The sequence below is a fragment of the Rhamphochromis longiceps genome, linkage group LG10, assembly GCF_057381845.1.
Source record: "Rhamphochromis longiceps isolate RC_006_pf linkage group LG10, R_longiceps_female_GT1.1, whole genome shotgun sequence".
NCBI classification, from domain to species: Eukaryota; Metazoa; Chordata; class Actinopteri; order Cichliformes; family Cichlidae; genus Rhamphochromis; species Rhamphochromis longiceps.
The window spans coordinates 20,881,844-20,900,726 of NC_140566.1; the positions used below are offsets into that span (position 1 = coordinate 20,881,844).

The 18,883-nt window shown below is 40.0% G+C and overlaps 2 protein-coding genes and 1 pseudogene across 2 annotated transcripts; all 3 read right to left on the bottom strand.

Annotated features, from left to right (window-relative positions):
* Positions 1-896: 896 nt before the first annotated feature.
* Positions 897-3,076, bottom strand: LOC146660810 (claudin-4-like). The gene is made up of 2 exons (XM_085420842.1): positions 2,747-3,076; positions 897-2,653 (listed from the first exon to the last, which is right to left on the bottom strand). Exons 1-2 carry the CDS (start codon positions 2,922-2,924, stop codon positions 1,947-1,949), a joined length of 885 nt encoding a protein of 294 aa, XP_085276968.1. The 5' UTR covers positions 2,925-3,076; the 3' UTR covers positions 897-1,946.
* A 2,034-nt stretch (positions 3,077-5,110) lies between these two features.
* LOC146660811 (claudin-4-like) lies at positions 5,111-6,296 on the bottom strand. The gene has a single exon (XM_085420849.1). The coding sequence runs from the start codon at positions 6,146-6,148 to the stop codon at positions 5,516-5,518; it is 633 nt and encodes a 210-aa protein (XP_085276975.1). The 5' UTR covers positions 6,149-6,296; the 3' UTR covers positions 5,111-5,515.
* Positions 6,297-13,426: 7,130 nt separating this feature from the next.
* LOC146660812 (claudin-4-like) lies at positions 13,427-14,060 on the bottom strand (annotated as a pseudogene).
* Positions 14,061-18,883: the final 4,823 nt, after the last annotated feature.

Genomic DNA, 18,883 nt, shown 5'->3' on the forward strand with positions numbered 1-18,883 from the left:
TTTGTGAAGGACAAAACAGCAATGTGTATGAAATGTTTAAAAAAAAACAAAAAAACAAACCACGTTTAAAGTGTCACTCAGTATTCCTGCTGGTCCATTTATGCAGAAAATTTCACATCTTTGTCTCTGATATAGCAGTGCTGCTCTGCATGCACTATCTGCGTGCACTATCCATCTGTAGGCTCTGGCTGGATGACTGCTTATCAGTCACCCATTTTGTTATTGGTCATATTTCTCTCTGGGTTTATCGCAGTGCATTATGAGCTGAAGAGATCTTTGGAATAAAAAGAAAATAACATAAGTCATTTGCTACCTTTTGCCCTAATAGTAAGTCCTAATTTTGCTCTTTCTCTTGGGTGTGTGGATGTTTAATTGTTCGACAATGTCAAGGCTGTGAAATTGTCTGCTGGCTGTCAGGTTTTGCATGATGCAAAGTTGATTTAAGGTCAGTTTACATATGTAGATTATCTTGTTTTCAATCACACTTTCCTTCACCTCTGCAGAATTTTGTGATGTGGTTAAGATTTCTTGAGCTCTTAGTTTTAGTCACATTTCTGTTGCTGTCATGAGAAAGCTGTGCAATGTCAACAGACCTGGTAAAATCCAGTTTAGCCACTTTTTGTTTTAATCATACTGAATTTTCAGCACTTTCATGCAAATGTTGCTTGAGGGAAAATCTGTAATACAAAATATGATCACTCCTAATCATGTTTCCTGCTTTCTGCAGAAAAAGGTTACCAGGTTACCTTCTGTTACCACCAGATAGATACATTTGCATGGCCTACTGAAATCACCATGACGATCGTCAATGCAAAACCATGTGAGCTGAAGCTGAGGAGTAAGAAGAGCTCTGGGAAGGCAAGAGGATGGGTGCTTATCTGGTGATGTGTAGAGTAGTGCAATGCTTTTGTAGTACAGTGTAGATTATACAAGTGAAGTCATATCAGGTCTTAAAACATGCTTTAAGACATGCTTGCAACAGGCATAACCTTAGAGAAAGCTTTTGTACATGACACAACATGACAGATGCATATTTCTATTTAAGGAACTGCATTTTGGGCAGCTCAAAATATCACTAAGTAATTAAAACAACATGCATGATCACATGATACGAGCATGATTCACTGAAACTAAATGTTGAATCCTCAACAAACACACAATGCTTCCTCTTTTAACACTGCACACCTGTCTGTAACTTTACTTTCTGCCAAACCAGTTTGTCCTGTGGCTTTTAATTGCCAGGAACAGGACTGAGAGTCCAGGGGGATTCTAAAAGGCCCTTTTCCACCTCATGCCTCACATTATGTAAAAATTAGCTGGATACTTTTCAGATCAGCTCACAGTCATTTATTGAACAGCAAATGCAAAAGTATCAGTCAACATAGTGCAATGACATTTCACTGTGCCAAATGGCATGATCATTAAAATAACAAAATAACAAAACTTTGTATTTTCAATAATTGAATTTCTTCATAGAGATATTCACCAAAGAGCACATTTAATAATGTAATGCTTTCAATTAATGTATAATATATAATGTGTATGTGTCTAATAAAATATGTGTCTACTCGAAGGTAAAACCCTGCTGCCCATTTTAAACGAGAACTTTAAAAGTCTGAGGTAAACACCAAAAAATAAATAAATATATATATATATATATATCTGGTAGCAAATTAATGTTTCACATTTACAGTAACAGAGTTTAAATAGGAATTTGTTAGAAGTTAATTTGTCGCATTCTTCACACATTTCTTTGGCATGTTGATAAATGTACTCCTGAACTTTTCTATCTCATCCTTTAAAAAGGAAGCATCATGGAGTATATTTATACCCAAATAAAGTCAGTACACACTCACAAACAAAGAAAAGGCAACTTATAAATAGCAGTATAGTAAACTGTCTTTTGTGCCAACATAAGTACACATATTTAATTATATGTAATTATATTATAAGTATGTCTTTGGTGGGTTTGAGGATAAATCTTCCCCGTCACTCTTAACTGATAAGGTGTCCATTTCTGCTTCTTTCAGCTGAGACTTTGTAGATGGTACATCACTGTGTTTCGATTTTGTCGAGTCTGCCTTTTTCAGTTGTGACTTTGTTGAAGGTGCCCATGATTTCTCTGACTCCTCTTTTGAGCCCTGCTCAGACATATACTGATAGGATGGAGGCCTTGGGTACTGCTGGGGCTTTGAAGTCACTCCCTCATAGCCATGAGGCCTGGGGTAGTCCACTCCAACAGGCAGTGTCTTTGCTGATGGCGCCCTGCTGCGATGAGAACCCCCCAGGTTGGACCCGTTGTAGGAGCGAACCACCTGGTAACGCACAGACGTCCTCTTCTCTGTGTCATGGGCTTTTATGGGGCGTGTGGAGCTGATGAATAAACCGCCTCCCAGAACAAGCAAAACAGATGCTCCCCAGCCAATGTAAAGACAGGCACCAATCTCCCTCTTCTGAGCATCACTGTAGGCACTGTAGAAGTTCTTCACTAAAGCCCCAGCCACCCAAGATGTAGGAATCAAACAGAACAGACCTGCAGCCATCAACATTGCTCCTGCCACAACAGCCACCTTGCCCTTTGCCCCATTTCCAGTTTCATCCAAGAAGCGGGTGCACTTTCCTCCAACAAAGGCCATAATAAGTCCTGCTGCACCTACAGTGATTGAAATGACAGTGAGAGCTCTGGCAGCCTGCATGTCACCACTGAGGGCAAGGAGGGACTCGTAAGGTTTACACTGCATCTGACCTGTGCTTTGGACCACGCAGGCCATCCAAATACCCTCCCAGAAAATCTGGGAGGTGACGATGGAGGTGCCCACAAAGGACGAGACCCTCCACATTGGCAGTAAGCAGATGACGATGACCCCTGCCCAACCGAGGAGGCAGAGGCCACTAGCAAACATCTGCATCCCCATCGAGGCCATAATGTAGGTCTGGAGAAAAAAAAAATCTTTTTTGTAAAATCCTTGCAGAGTTTTAAAAGGTGACTTGCTGCGTTTCTTGATTTCTGCTGAGTCTCTTTTGCATTTGCTTGTCTTTTCCTCTGGTTGCTCTTCTCTTGTATCTTTCTGTGAGTGTTTCTTTGTCAGTCCTTCTCAACATGTGCGTACTGTGCGTACTTTTTCTTGCTACTGTTGCAGTGTTGTAAACTATGTATGTCAGGAGAGCCTAGTCTGTTGCAGTTGTTGTCCTGCCTACAGTTTTTTGCTACTGGGATCGAGGCGTGTCTTACTTAAGCCTCACTTCATTTGTTTACAGCATATGTCCCTCCCCTTTTGTACCATGCCTTTCTGCCTCTTCCTTCTTTACTTTTTACTTAAGCACCTGAGAGCATTCGTTCTTTTTTGTCACCTGAGCAGACGCCTATGTGGTACTGAACAGGTGTAGACAGTGCCACACCTACTCTGTAGAAAAAATAAAGGACTGGAAGTTGACAGAGAGAGAGAAAGAGAGAGAGAGAAAGAAAATGAATAGGCAATGACATCACCCTCGCTCATTATCTTTGCCTCATGAGAACATTTTGTAAACAACAGCTATGAAGTAGGCAGAAGAGACAGGTATAAACCAACGCCTACCAATGGTCTGTTCTGATGTTAATCTGTCACATACAATACCTCTGCGAAAATGCTGCATTTCATTAACAGGTGATTTAATTTGATTAAGAACTTAATACATGTGTTAGGTCAGAGGCCTCTTCACGCAGCTAATGTATTTGAATAATGTGCGCATGCAGAGTATGTGAAACAGAAGGAGGGTGGAAAGTTTCCTGGGAGAGGACAGGACAGAAGTTTCACTTGAATAGCACACAGTGCAGAAAAACCTGTTCGAAATATGCAAAACCCCCGTACTACACAAGAGAACACACACTTATGTAAACTTGTGTGGCAGAAAATGAAACCTTTTTATCAAGCTCGAAATCATTTTTAATCTCTATGACTTATAAAGGTTAGACTTTACAGGGGCTATAAATTATTTTCGGAATTAATTTTATGGTTAAGCCTGATACAACACAGTGCATTTAATTTGAAATCTTTTTAAGGTTTACCTATTTGAACAGAGATATTTTGTGTAGATAAGCTCATGTATTGTAATTTGTACCACTGTGAATGACTTTTCCCCCCTTGTTTCCTCAGAAACAGAAACTATGCACGGTTTTAATGATTAAGCTGATTCAGGAAAACACATTTGAACATTCTTTGAGTCTAACTGTCCTGGCCTTGCCAGTCCCCTAGACATCATAGAGGACGCGGGTAAGAGCTCGATGATGGCTAAGCTAATGTACATTATGGACAACACCTTTCACCCCCTGCATACAACTGTGGAGTCCCTGTGCAGCTCCTTCAGCAGTAGATTGTTACTACCGTGGTGTAAGATGAAGAGCTATCACAGGTGCTTCAACAGAGAGCACAGTACCCACACAGGATACGTACTTTTTAAGTGTATTACATGTGTATTACTATCGGTCCCACTGCACATTATGTACATATAAAAAATTGGGGTATATGTTACTGTATATACTACATATCTACATAGTATAGTAGTTTTTGCAAATTTGCAAATTAAAAAAAAAATTCTAGTATATTTTTAATTCACTTTTTCTTTCTGTCCCTTGTGCTACTGTAACAAGGAAATTTCCTTCGTGTGGGACTAAATAAAGTCTCTTCCTATGTATAATTAGCTCAACTTTATATCTACTGTCTGAGACAATAAGGATTTTAAAGGAACTGAAACACTGGTTTAATGTGCGTTCACTAAAAATGCTACACATTATTTTTTTTTTAAATGTTTTTTAACATCAGATACAAAGAGCCAAGTTTTCAGTGATGTATTTAAGAATATTTTTTATCCTGATTTTGGTGTTTAATTCAGAAATCCACAAAACTAAATAAAGAAATGAACACATACTAAATAGCATTACATAAATGCTAGCATCCAGTGTCTGTTTTTCAGGCTCTTTGATGAGAAGGAAATGTCCCAAAACCGGTTTGTAAAGATTCTTTCAAGGACACTCGCAAAACCAGATCTTCTGTTTGAATTTCTTTACTGTTTGTCACTAGTGTGACTCATCTTATGATGAAATTTTAAAAAAAAACACAAGCAATGTCACATGCACATTTAATACAATTTTATTGACATACAGTCATCCATAATACATATATATATCAGTATTCCACTAGTTTAACAGAGAAAGCAGTCAAAAAAATGAGGTCTAGAGTTACAAGGGTGTTAATACGGATTTACAATGGTTTTAATTAAACAAGCATCAGATTTCAGACATAACCCTGAAAGAAAGTATCCCATATTGATATAAAAAAGAACAGAAAATAAAAATGTAAAAAAATCTCTGGTAGAAAACATAAAAACAACAGATATATTCAAAAACAGGCTGAAAATACTGCATGTGTGTATATTTTGAAGAAAAAAAGCTTAAGTTATTAACTTAACTTATTTTAATCACAGACATTGTAATTCTAAAAGGTGGACTCTTTAAGATATCCAGCAGAATGCTCGCTATCTAAACATATTCCTTATGACTATCAACAGAGCGAGCCTTGGAGTACCTAACGTCATAATCAGTGGCATTGTTGGGGGGACAAGAGCTACAGAGCAGGCCCCCTCCCAGGATCAGAACCCCTGCAGTTCCCCAGCCGATGTACAGAGATGCTCCCAGCTCTCTCTTCTGTGCAGCAATCAGGGTAGGGTTGTAGAAATCACGAATGACGGTGTTAGCGGTCCAGCAGACTGGAATAAGCACCAAGAGGCCGGCAATGATGAAGACAATTCCAGCAGCTACTGCCACTCTGCTCTTTTGCACTTCGTCTTCGACAAAATTTGTGCACTTGCCTCCAACCACCGCAAGCAGAATCCCAAAAACTCCAGCGATGATGGCGATGACAGTGAGTGCTCTGGCAGCCTGCAGGTCTTGAGCTAATTCTAGCATAGAATCATAGACCTTGCACTGCATCTGGCCTGTACTCTGGGTCACACAGTTCATCCACAGACCCTCCCAGATGACCTGAGAAGTGACGATGTTGGCACCAATGAAAGCGGTGACTCGCCATTGTGGGAGTCCACAGGTGATGATCGACCCAAGAAAGCCGATGACTCCCAAAAATAAACCAACAAGCTGTCCACAACCAGCAACCATGTTGATCCTGTCAAAGAAAAAAGATTGAGCGTCCTTGAGAGCTTTGTGTGTGAAACAAAAGTTCAGCAGGTAGTTGTTTCAGCTGATCACTCAGAGAAGAAGCTGACTGTGAGTTCCTTGCTCAGTGGTTAAAATTTTAAAGGAGGTGACAGAGGAGGTGTTTTTCTAGTGCTGTATGCAAGGTCAAACAGGTTTGTGAAGAAATGTCACCCAACCAGCTTTTTTCAACACTTGTAGAAAAGATAGCAGTTTCATGTGCATAACAAAGGCCAATATAATGGGAAAAAAACACCAAAAAACACCAAAACGAGTTACACAGAAATACAGACTGCCACCAATGTCATCAATTTTTTATGTTCTGTGAAACAATAAAATGAATATTTTGAACTGGCATATTTATGAGAACACTAGTCACTTGGGTGATACTAAATACCAAACAGGGATTTACCAAATGAACAATGCTAGAAAAATGACGCACATGACTTTCAGAGTGAGCTCATTGTCAACCGATACCTGTAGCTCATAGGTTAATAGATGTCAATAGATGTAGGTGTTTCTACACTGAAACTGTCTGTTCTTGTGACTGAGTGAGATGAAAAATTGCATTTATCGAGCTCAGCTGTGTTTTAAAGAGTGCTTTAAAGTGTATCTATGAATCACACACACTTACAGCCGAATCCCTTAGGGTTGCCATACAAGGTCCTGACCTCCTTAGGTTGGAGGACCCAAAACACCCTCAAAAAACACTTGGACTTATATCAGAGTTATAAGTCCAAAGGTTACACACACAGTTCTTGGGTGTGAGTTACTTCCTCTTTTAATTTTAAACTGTGACACAGGTGTTCATTGAACTAGAACTTCAGCAGTGAATGAGACAGGATTTAGATTAGGTCTAGTTCTGGTAAAGTAAAAGATTATGTTCAAAGTTTTATGCCCTGGAGGCCAAGAGTTGTATATAGAGAAGAACATGACTTAGAAAAGGACATTTAATGTCACATTTTGTCTAAGATGGGGAGAATTGTCCCATATGTGTTTATTTCTCTTCTCTTTTAAGAGGACATACGCACTTAACTGGGTGCGGTCTACTTCCTCTTTCTGATTCTAAAAAGCATGTTTGATAAAATACTCTTAGGAAAGCATATTTTGAGTGATTCTAAGTGTGTGAATGTTGTGAGTACTGGATTTGAGTGATTCTGTGTGATTTGTACAAAATAATAAATAAGTAATAATAACACTACGTAGGTTCATAGCAGAGTGCGGGAAAAAGAGGAAGTCTGAGAGAAGAGAGTGTGTGTGTGTGCATCAAACAGCAAGTCTGAATATAGCTTGTGAGCTGGTGAGAGACGTTGCAACATGAAAGCAGAGGAATTAGAGACTGAATGTCTTAAGAAAAAGTAATAAAATGATATTAATTACATGTTTTAGTGTGTCAGTACAGGTGGACTCTTCTCAACCTAAACACATGGGTACAGCGGCAAAAGGATAGATTAACAGAATTGGGATGAGAAACAGGCCAGGCTTTGGCTTAAAAATTTTTACAGTTTGATCTCTCAAACCATTCTGAATTGAGCTGTTAGGAGAAGATCTCTGTCTGTTTTTATGCTTATATCTTATATCTTACCCTGGGTGTGTTTAATAAAATTAAAAGTGTTGCGCACACACATAAAGAGCATTGAGATTAAGTAAATAAAGATTAAGTAAAGTTAATATAAAGACTAGAGCCCAGAACATGATATGGTGAAAAAACTTTGAATGATTAAAGGAACATTAGATGAACACAGTAGATTAGCAGGTTGTGTAGCAGAGAGAGGCTTTTTGTTTTCTATCCTTTACAGGAGAAGATTTCAGGACCACAGCGACCACAGGGGTCGCGAGAATCCTGGAAGCCCGAGAACGAATGGAACCAACCAGAGAAAGGAGAAGAACAGAGCACAAAGACACCTAGTTGTTTACATTGCAAAGAAGAGCAAAAGCTTGTTAGACACAGGTTATAATGGGAGCATGAAAGTAATGAGAGGGACTTTAGGAATAGTTGCAGGATTTTTATGTTATGTAAATTGCCCAAACACAGTGTTCAGGCTGGATATGCGCTACGCGTTAAAGGGGGCGAAGAAACCAGGCCTAAGTTTTAAAGATGAAACGGGTTAACTCTATAGCGGATGTTTCCAAAGGTTGACAAAATGATCTAGGACCTTTTACCAGAAAAGCTAATTGTATCTTTTGGAGGTTACAGTGTGCACTGAGGGAAGTCAGGAGTGGTTTTAAACTACACTCAACAAAAATATAAACGCAACACCTTTGTTACTGCTCCCATTCCCCATGGGATGGACGTAGAGACCTAAAATTCATTCCAGATACACAATAGAACCATCCCTCCCAAACAGTGGTCACAAATCAGTCCAAATGTGTGGTAGTGGGCACATCTGCTATATTGAGATAATCCATCCCACCTCACAGGTGTGCCACATCAGGATGCTGATCTGACATCATGAGTAGTGCACAGGTGTACCTCAGACTGCCCACAACAAAAGGCCACCCTGGAATGTGCAGTTTTGTCTCACAGCAAAATGCCACAGATGCCACAAGCAATGAGGGAGCGTGCAATTGGCATGCTGACAGCAGGAATGTCAACCAGATCTGTCGCCCGTGCATTGAATGTTCATTTCTCAACCATAAGCCGTCTCCACAGGCGTTTCAGAGAATATGGCAGCACATCCAACCGGCCTCACAACCGCAGACCTCGTGTAACCACACCAGCCCAGGACCTCCACATCCAGCAGGTTCACCTCCAAGATCGTCTGAGACCAGCCACCCAGACAGCTGCTGGAACAATTGGTTTGCACAACCAAACAATATCTGCACAAACTGTCAGAAACCGTCTCAGGGACGCTCAACTGCATGCCCGTCGTCCTCATCGGGGTCTTGACCTGACTCCAGCTCGTCGCCGTAACAGACTTGTGTGGGCAAATGCTCACATTCGATGGTGTCTGGCACGTTGGAGAGGTGTGCGCTTCACGGATGAATCATGGTTCACATTGTTCAGGGCAGATGGCAGCTGAGAATGTCCCAGTTCTTGCATGGCCAGCATACTCACCGGACATGTCACCCATTGAGCATGTTCGGGATGTGCTTGACCGGCGTATACGACAGCGTGTACCAGTTCCCACGAATATCCAACAACCTCACACAGCCATTGAAGTGGAGTGGACCAACATTCCACAGGCCACAATTGACAATCTGATAGACTCCATGCGACGATGTGTTGCACTGCATGAGGCAAATGGTGGTCACACCAGATACTGACCGGTTCTGGGTCCCCAGACCCCCAATAGCGCAAAAAACTGCACATTCCAGGGTGGCCTTTTGTTGTGGGCAGTCTGAGGTACACCTGTGCACTACTCATGATGTCAGATCAGCATCCTGATGTGGCACACCTGTGAGGTGGGATGGATTATCTCAATATAGCAGATGTGCCCACTACCACACATTTGGACTGATTTGTGACCACTGTTTGGGAGGGATGGTTATATTGTGTATCTGGAATGAATTTTAGGTCTCTACGTCCATCCCATGGGGAATGGGAGCAGTAACAAAGGTGTTGCGTTTATATTTTTGTTGAGTGTAGTTGAAAAGGGGGTGTAGGAAGTAGATTTAGGGCAGCTCACAGCCCGGCGTAAATGCAAGGTGATGTCACAGAGCTTGATTTATTTGTTTGATTTATTTTTATGACAAAAATAATAAGGAAACATTGAAAACATACAACCCGTTGAGGGGACAGATAGGGTTGGGCAATTGAAAGGTTTTGTTTTGTTTAGCATAATTTCTTTTGTTATATTTTAGCTTTTAACATGGAACACGCCTCTCTGGAGCTTCTCTCCTGATGCTACCCCGCCAAAAACCCATCTCCATAGAGACTGTGTCAGCTCCCAAGCAGACAAATACAAACTAAAAGCGAGCAAACAAACAAACAAACCATCACAGCTCTTCACAACTTAAACATAAACAATCACAAAGAAAGAACAGTACATAATCCACATCTGAACTAAAGAGTAAAACAGTGAAATGTGGATTATTAAATATTAGGTTTCTCTCCTCAAAGTCTCTGTTATCTCACCACAACCGGTCGCAGCAGATGGCCGCCCCTCCCTGAGCCTGGTTCTGCCGGAGGTTTCTTCCTGTTAAAAGGGAGTTTTTCCTTCCCACTGTTGCCAAAGTGCTTGCTCACAGGGGGTCATATGATTGTTGGGTTTTTCTCTGTACCTATTAAGCGCCTTGAGGTGACTTTTGTTGTGATTTGGCGCTATATAAATAAAATTGAATTGGATTTAATTGAATTGAAGTAAACTTAATGGGATAAATTACAAAGGAGCTGAAAGGTCAAATAAAATGCAACTTAAGAAAACAACAGCAAATAGAAAAAAACGATGCAATAGAATAGAAAACACAACTTAACCAAATAGAATACCATAGAAATGGTAAAAAACAATCTCACAAAACACAATAGCTGTTAGTCATCATATTGGAAGAGTAGAGAAACCATATGATGTGAATGAACTTGCTGCTTGTGGAATCGAAACGTCTGACCCCACAAATGATCCCTTGCACCACATATGGAGGTTACATAACAAAGCAATTCCTAAAATGTAAATATAGTCTTCAAAGATGTTGCTTGTGATCCATCTGTAAATATAAAATGAATATCCAAACGCTTCTAAGCTACAAATGGAAATGGTTTATGTAGAGTGTGCAGTGTCTGAGAGAAACTTATGTTCTCTAATTTAAAGTTTAAGAAAATAATGAAGAATAGAAATATATTCTGGACTCATCACAGAAAGTACAAATATGCAGTGAATATGTCAGTTTCTTAAGATAGAATATACCTTTTAAAGTTGTACCTCTTTAAATTTCTGCTCTGCATGAATATGTTCTTTAAAACAAACACAATTACCTGCATACATTTTTGTTACATCTGCTAATTATCTCAAGCAACTAGTACCCCAGGCATTCTCTTGCTTAACCCCTGCAAAACATAAAGGCAGACTATGGACTACACAGTTAAATGTGCTAAACATTTTAGAGGAGTTGTAGCCAAAAATTTCAGTTGAGTGCAATTAACTGTTGACATATATGATGAAAATAGAGCTTCAAAGGATGAAATCACCAAGACTGAATGTTGTGGGCCAGAGAAAGCATCCAAAATGAAACGTCTTTAAGAAACACTTTTCTTTCCTAGTTCCTTATATGGACTCAACAGTTAACTTAGAACTCTCTACTCTCTACCACATATCAGCGTCTCTCAGGGAAGCAGAGTGTGCCTTTATCAGGACAAGCTGCACAATAACAGAGTGCTGAACCACGTGGATGCTAACATGACGTAAATGTGAAACAAACTTTAAGCATGCATGGAAAATATGAGGGATTAATGCTTCTTTTTTATTCATTTTGAGACAGGCTGTGTTGTGTGTGCTAGCATACAGTTGTCACAATACGGCTGTGTGCAGGCAAGAGTACGACCCAAACGCAAACTCGCAGAGACAAAAAGTAAACATGCCAGGACTCGCTGGCAAGCTGGAAACCCGTGCCAGCCCCCTGTATGCAGATTGCAGTGCGGCAACCCACATAGACAATTGGCTGCTTGGGATCCTGTGACGCTCCATGAAGCAATTAGTGGCTTGATTGTGCTGAAGATTCTTCACACTGTGGGCTGCTGCCGAGGACTGAACATGCAGTTTGTCCCCCTTGCCTCTCTTTTTGAACTTTGCTTGTTAATCTCTATGGTTGAACTTAGCTGGAGCAGATTTTTGTGGTGTTACTGCTTGTGAGGTTAGCCTTAGTTTGCTTTAGTTTTTCACTCCCGTGTGTGTGTTAGTTGTGTGCTGATTATATGCCCAGTGGTCTGCTGAATGCAGCCCTGTCAGTTTTCTGTTTGAATTTTGCAATAAAACCTTTATTTCACTTAGTTTCCTGTGTGAGGGCTTATGTATGTTACTCCTCCCTGTCCCCTAGCAGAGGGGGTCGTAACACAGAGCACTGTTATGAGTGGAGGACTGTAGCAGCGCACACAAGAGGAATTCATGAGTCAACACACTGAAAATAGCTACCCCATAAAAGTGAAGAAATAAGTCAAAACCTTACTACCACAGATGTACAGGACTTAAGGCACAGAAAAGTGCATTAGCCACTGTAAATATCAACACTTCATCGAGTTCTTTTGATTCCTCAGAGGCATCCGATAGAAGACAAAACAACAAAACACTGCTCAGTAGACCATTTATTACTTCTAGAAGGGAGATGCGTCCTGCATGACACGCTGCTGCGGATCTCAAAATGGTGGTGTGCCCCTAACAGTTTTATTACAGAAGCTCTCTCATTCTAGACTAAACAATTCCAGTAACTTTCCACAGAAAATGGTTTCCTCTTATCTTTAATTTCCCAGGCAAGCATGAGAGAGAGTCTGCAGCTTTCTACTCCCCTTTATTTTCAGGGCTGTGTCCACTTAATACTACACTATATAACTTTATAACACTTATTAATAAAAAAGAATAGCATAATTGAGGCACTGAAAATGATTTATTCCCAACAGTCCCTCCTTCGATCTGATCAGAGTAGATCGACACTACTAAAAGTCATCAAGCATGATCATGTTGTCTTCAGATCCCCAACAGCCCTGTTAACCAACCTTAACAAGCATCCTCAGATAGAAGGCACACCACCACAAATTACCCAACTAAGCTGTAAAAACAGATAAGGAAACCCTAATGGACATAATACATCCCTTCCATTGCCCAAGGACAGATGCCACCCACTCCTCCAATGAATCATCAATTCCAAATATTCATGCATTTATTCTATTCTATTTATTAATTTTCTTAAATGATGTCCTGAATCTTCCCAGGGCTCTAGTTACAGAACCATCTGGGATCATGTTATTGGGAATGAAAGTGCAGCACATATCTCCAGATATTACACACTAGGTGAAGAGTCTTGACCACGGACACAACGACCGAGAGTGTCCGAGCCGGGGCTTCAACCGGCAACCTTCTGATCACAAGGCGAACTGACAACTCTTGAGCCACGATCGCCCTAAATAGCAATGATAATAATAATACTTATGTGATGTAACACAAGCTTATAGGGATCATGTTATATACTTTCCCATAGCATTACATTTGAATTCAACAGTTCAATCTTTCAAATAACGGACAGATATTTGTGAAATCGTGATACATTTGTGAATGTATTTTAACAATCTAAATATACTAAATTCTAAAGAATTCTTTATTTTGATGCACGGGGCTCTTGTGGTCCTCCATAGGAGTGAGCTTTAGAGTACGTGACCTCACATTTAGTTTCACCCTTTGGAGGACAGGAGCTGCACAGGAGGCCTCGTCCCAGGCACGGGAGTCCTGCAGATGTCCAGCCAATGTAGAGTGAGGTTCCAAGCTCCATCTTCATGAAAGGTTTGTAGAAATTATTCATGATGGTGTTAGCACTCCAGCAAACTGCTATAAGCACGAAGATGCCTGCAATGATGAAGACAACTCCAGAAGCTATAGCTATATACTTTGCTCTTTTGCTTTTTGTCCCGCAGTTACTTGACAGACTTATTTCCAATCACACCAAGCAAGACTGCAAAGAACCCGATGATGATGGAGATCACGACAAGTGCTCTTGCAGTCCGCAAGTCTTGAGGTAATGTGAGTACAGAACTGTGGACTTTACATTTTATCTGGCCTGTACTCTGAACCACGCAGTACATCCACAAGCCCTCAAAGATGAACTCAGCAGTGATGTTGTTGGAACCAATGAAGGCTGTGACTTTCCATGAGGGGAGAGCACAGGTGGTGATGGTCCCCAGAAAGCCGATGATAGCCAAGGTCAAACCCAGACACTGCCTACAGTCTGCTCTCATGGTGAAGTTCTGTAAATCTCTTCAAGGAGGAAAGTGTCTTCTTGAGAGCTGCCGTAATTTATATTTGACAAAACTGCTGCTCAGTAACTTAGAGGGGAAGTGGAAAGTGCATTCCTCAGATACTAGTCATATTTTCTGAAACTCTGTTGCAGAAGTTCCCATGAATGTGTGGTACTTAAAGGTTGTGTTGTTTTCACTCTTCTGTCCACTTCATCCCAAACCAGCTTAATGTTGTTTGAGTCTGAAGACTGTGTAGTACAAAGCAATGAACAATGATAAAACAAACAAATACAACCTTTTTTAGATAAATACAATTGAACAAGTTAAAAACCACTAGATACACACAGATATATATAATCCAGGACATTAAAAGGCATTAGTGTTTATGAGAAGCCAAATGGGAAGTTTTAGAAAGATATTTTAAAGAGGTTACAGAGTTTGCCCATTTGAGATGTTCAGGCAGGGAATTCCATAGTGGCCGGATTTAGAAAAGAACATCCATGCTGCCATCTCTTCCTTGAAAACTGTAACTGTAGCATTTTATTCATTCACTTTGCACCAATCCTGGTCTCTCTGTAAATGCCCACGGGATCTGTGAATTTTCCAAGTAGGATAGCAGAGTCACCAAATGGAGTACACTCAAGCACTGCACCTAGTGACTCCAAGAAGGATGTGTACATAACCGCATATGACAGTCAGGGCCCACTGACCAGCCTGAAGGCGGAGAAAAGAATCCCCCTTGTCTGCCAATTAAAAACTCCAACGAAAAGACAGCAAGATGAGGTGATTTAAGAATACCTTTCTAGGACAGCCACCTCTTACCAAGGGCAATTCGAGACTGGAATAGAGTCCAATCCCTCTCCAGGATACTGGTACCAGAGCTTGAGCTATGCTTTAAGGTATCACCAGTGCGTCTCAACCCCATGCACTAGCTCAGGCTCCTTCCCCACCAGAAAGGTGGTATTTCACGCCCCAACAGCCTGCCTTGATTAACACAGACCTCTGCCACCAACCTCTGCAGCACTGGAGCTTAGAATTTCTACTGTTGCCTAGTGGTTCTGAAAAGAATTCAGAGTCTTCAAGATGAAGAGAAAAATTTCATATAGTAGCATAAAAGTGCACAAAAACAATCTGTATGTTCTTTAAAAATGTAAATAGTTCGAGCACTTTATTTCCTTCTATCGTGGTCTGTACTGCATATAAAACACCAGGACACAACCACAAAATACACCCGAAACACCACAGAAAAGCAGCAGTATCAGTCACTTACATAAATACATAGCAACGAAAGTGTCTAAGTCATTATTAGGGATTCAAATATGCCACTGCACTCTGGCACATAGACAAGGCAGTAGGAACAGAAACAAGAAAACACAGAGGAGTCCAAGCAATAAAATCAAAAAGGGGAATTGAAACTCAATAATGCAGCAAAAACTAAAATTTGCATTGTCAGCTGATATTTGTACCTCGAAGGGAAAGAACAGAGAACAGAATTTTGCCAGATTTTGACAAAATCAATTTTAAAAACTCTGTTTTTGAAAATGCTTTGAATAATGTGTTATTATAATTGTTGTTAAACTCATCACATCACACTGCTGCTCAAATATATGTTGTATTATATTGTTTTGCCTTTTTTTACAATATTTCATATTAATCAAATATTATTTAACACATAAATATTCTCAGTATATAATACATTTAGTGCATGTGAATAGGTGGAATACTGTGGTATGTACATTAGTGATGTGTCGGTCGCGAACCAAACGGCTCTTAGAGCCGACTCTTTGAGGTGAACGACGTGAGATTTTTTTTCTTTCTCTCACCCTCTCTCTCACACTTTTTTCCCCGCTTCTATGGAAGCCCGTTTCCGCCACTAAAAAAAAAAAAAAAGCCAGTATCCATAACTCGAAATTTCGAGTTATTATCTCGAAATTTCGAGAAATATAACTCGAAATTTCGAGTTACTTTTCTCAAAATTTCGAGTTAGCTCTGCCAATCAAAAATATACGTGAATGAGGTCGCTTTCTTGTTACCCGGAAGCATATGGCGCAGGACCGCGCACTCAAAAACGGATCCCAACAAATTAAAGTATGTTTGCTGATAGTAACACCATGTGATTCAGCTAATAACACAGGGTTTTCATCATTTGTGAAGCCAGGCTGAAAACACTCAGCAATCTGTGCATTCACGACTGGATGTAATACCGGTAGCTTAGCTGTAGTATTTGTAGCTGAGGGCTTCAGCTTCCGGGTAACATGGAAATGACGTCATTCACGTAGATTACTGATTGGCAGCGCTAACTCGAAATTTCGAGTTGCTTTTCTCAAAATTTTGAGTTAATATGTCGAAATTTCGAGAAAATAACTCGAAATTTCGAGATAATAACTCGAAATTTTGAGAAAATAACTCGAAATTTCAAAAAAATAACTCGAAATTTTGAGTTATGGATCCTTTTTTTTTTTTTTTAGTGGCGGAAACGGGCTTCCATACACTTCACTCAGCACACGAGCCTTGTGCTTTGCGCTGGGAAGAGGGGGGAGGGGCGGTAGTTACACTCGCAGTAGCACAGGAACAGAGCAGGAGGGAGAGACAGAGAAAGAGAGCCAGGGACAACAACAACACATTAGAAAGGTATAGAAATCATCCACAACTATTCTCAGTTGCGGATGATAAAGGATTCAGAACGTTTATTCATGCAGACCCATATGACAGAGAATGTACATCTTCTTTTTGTTTTCACATTTTTTCACATTTGAATTTAATTGTGTTGTGGTTTGCAGCATTTTGTGTTGTTTCACTTTAAATTTGTTTAAAAGGAAAAAGCTGAAAATTTAAATAGTTAAAAGTTGAAATGTACATATTTGGTTTTTGTATTATATGATTTATTTATTACATTTTATGTGGAGTGAATAAATAAAAGTATATTTACGGTGGCCCCTAGAGGCAAAACACATACGAACTCCAAAACACATACAGACTCCGAAGCTCGTACAAAACACAACAGAAGTGCTCCAGGATGCTAGGGGCAGTGTTGAGCTGTTGTTACATAGTGGCTACACAAGCCAGGAAGTACCAACGACCGGATTTGGTGTGTGGTAGTAACAGGTAAATGAACATTGTATTAAATTATTTGAATATATATGAGTGCTTCTGTATAAATACACAAAGAATACACATATGCTTTCAATTGTGTAATTTAAGTGATCTAGGTAGCTCTGTTTTGGAAGTTCAGTTAACGCTAGAAATGTGTTTTTGAGTTTGTACGTGTTTTGTCTCTAGGGGCCACCATAAATATTTATATATAAACATATATAAATAAAACCACATTTTTTTTTACATTAATAAGTCCTTTTGTGCATAATTTCATATTGTTGTTAATAACAAATTAATTAAATCAACAAAACAACCTGAAGAGCCGGTTGGGAGCTGAAAGAGCCGGTTCTCTAAAAGGAGCCAGAAAACACATCACTAATGTATATATACTGTGATTTTTTTTTTAAAATTAGAATACATAAATTCAAGCATTGCAAAGTTACATTACTATTTCTCTTGTTGTATAGAAAAAAGCAAACCAAATGCAGACACAAAACCAGTTTGTACTTTCAGAGTGAGAAAATAACATTTAAAAAAATGTGCAAAGGGCTTCACAATGATAAGAAAATAAGAAAACAACCAAACATGCAGAGGCCACATGCACAGGAACTTTCATATTGACATGCAAAAAACCAAGAAAGAACATCCAGTCAATGTCCAGATCTAAATCCAATCGAGAATCTGTGGCAAGATCTGAAAACTGCTGTTCACAAACACTGTCCATCTAATCTGACCGAGCTGGAGCTGTTTTGCAAAGAAGAAGGATTTCAGTTGCTAGATGTGCAAAGCTGCTAGAGACATACCCTAAAAGACTGGCAGCTGTAGTTGCAGCAAATGTTGGTTCTACAAAGTATTATCTCAGGGGCCTGAATAATTACACACACCCCACTTTTCAGTTATTTATTTGTAAAAAATGTTTGGAATCATGTATGATTTTCGTTCCACTTCTCACGTGTACACCACTTTGTGTTGGCCTTTCACGTGGAATTCCAATAAAATTGATTCATGTTTGTGGCTGTAATGTGACAAAATGTGGAAAAGTTCAAGGGGGCCAAATACTTTTGCAAGCCTCTGTATTTCGTCATATTGCACAGAGGGGATGCACAGAGATAGAGATCTGTGATGTGGTACTTTGCAAATGAATGAAACTCTCAAAACCAAGTTATATATATTTTTTAATATAGCAATGATGCTAATAAACTGGCTTTTTATACATTATTTCCAGAGAATGATAGTATCAGATGCTTAATTATACAGTATAAGGTGATGCTTGTAACCAAACTGTCACATATACCTTTCCTTTTTTTTCAACGTGTAAGATGGCGCCGGTGTGCATGGCTCGCCGTCCACGGTTGTCGGACCCACTTTTGCTTTGCCTGTTTCTATTGTTTTTGTCACTTTTATTGAACAACGCTGACTCTCTATTGACCTACGATCGTGAAGCTCTGTTAAATATTCGACTTGCCTCAGGGAATTTGGGAAGGACTAACGCTGATGGACAGGATTTTTTTCCACCTCCGCTACTATCTGGAGTACTGCATCACCTGGATTGCACCCCTACTACATCTCATAAGAGGAAGCGCTTTAAACGTCGGGGAAAACGCAGCGGGCTACTCGTGAAACTGAAATCATACTTGGCTCTTTCATCTGGCAGGAACAGATTAATTTCCGAATGCACTCTGACTGAATTCAGACCTTTGCACTGGCGTTTTGTCTCCCGTCGCTTCCTG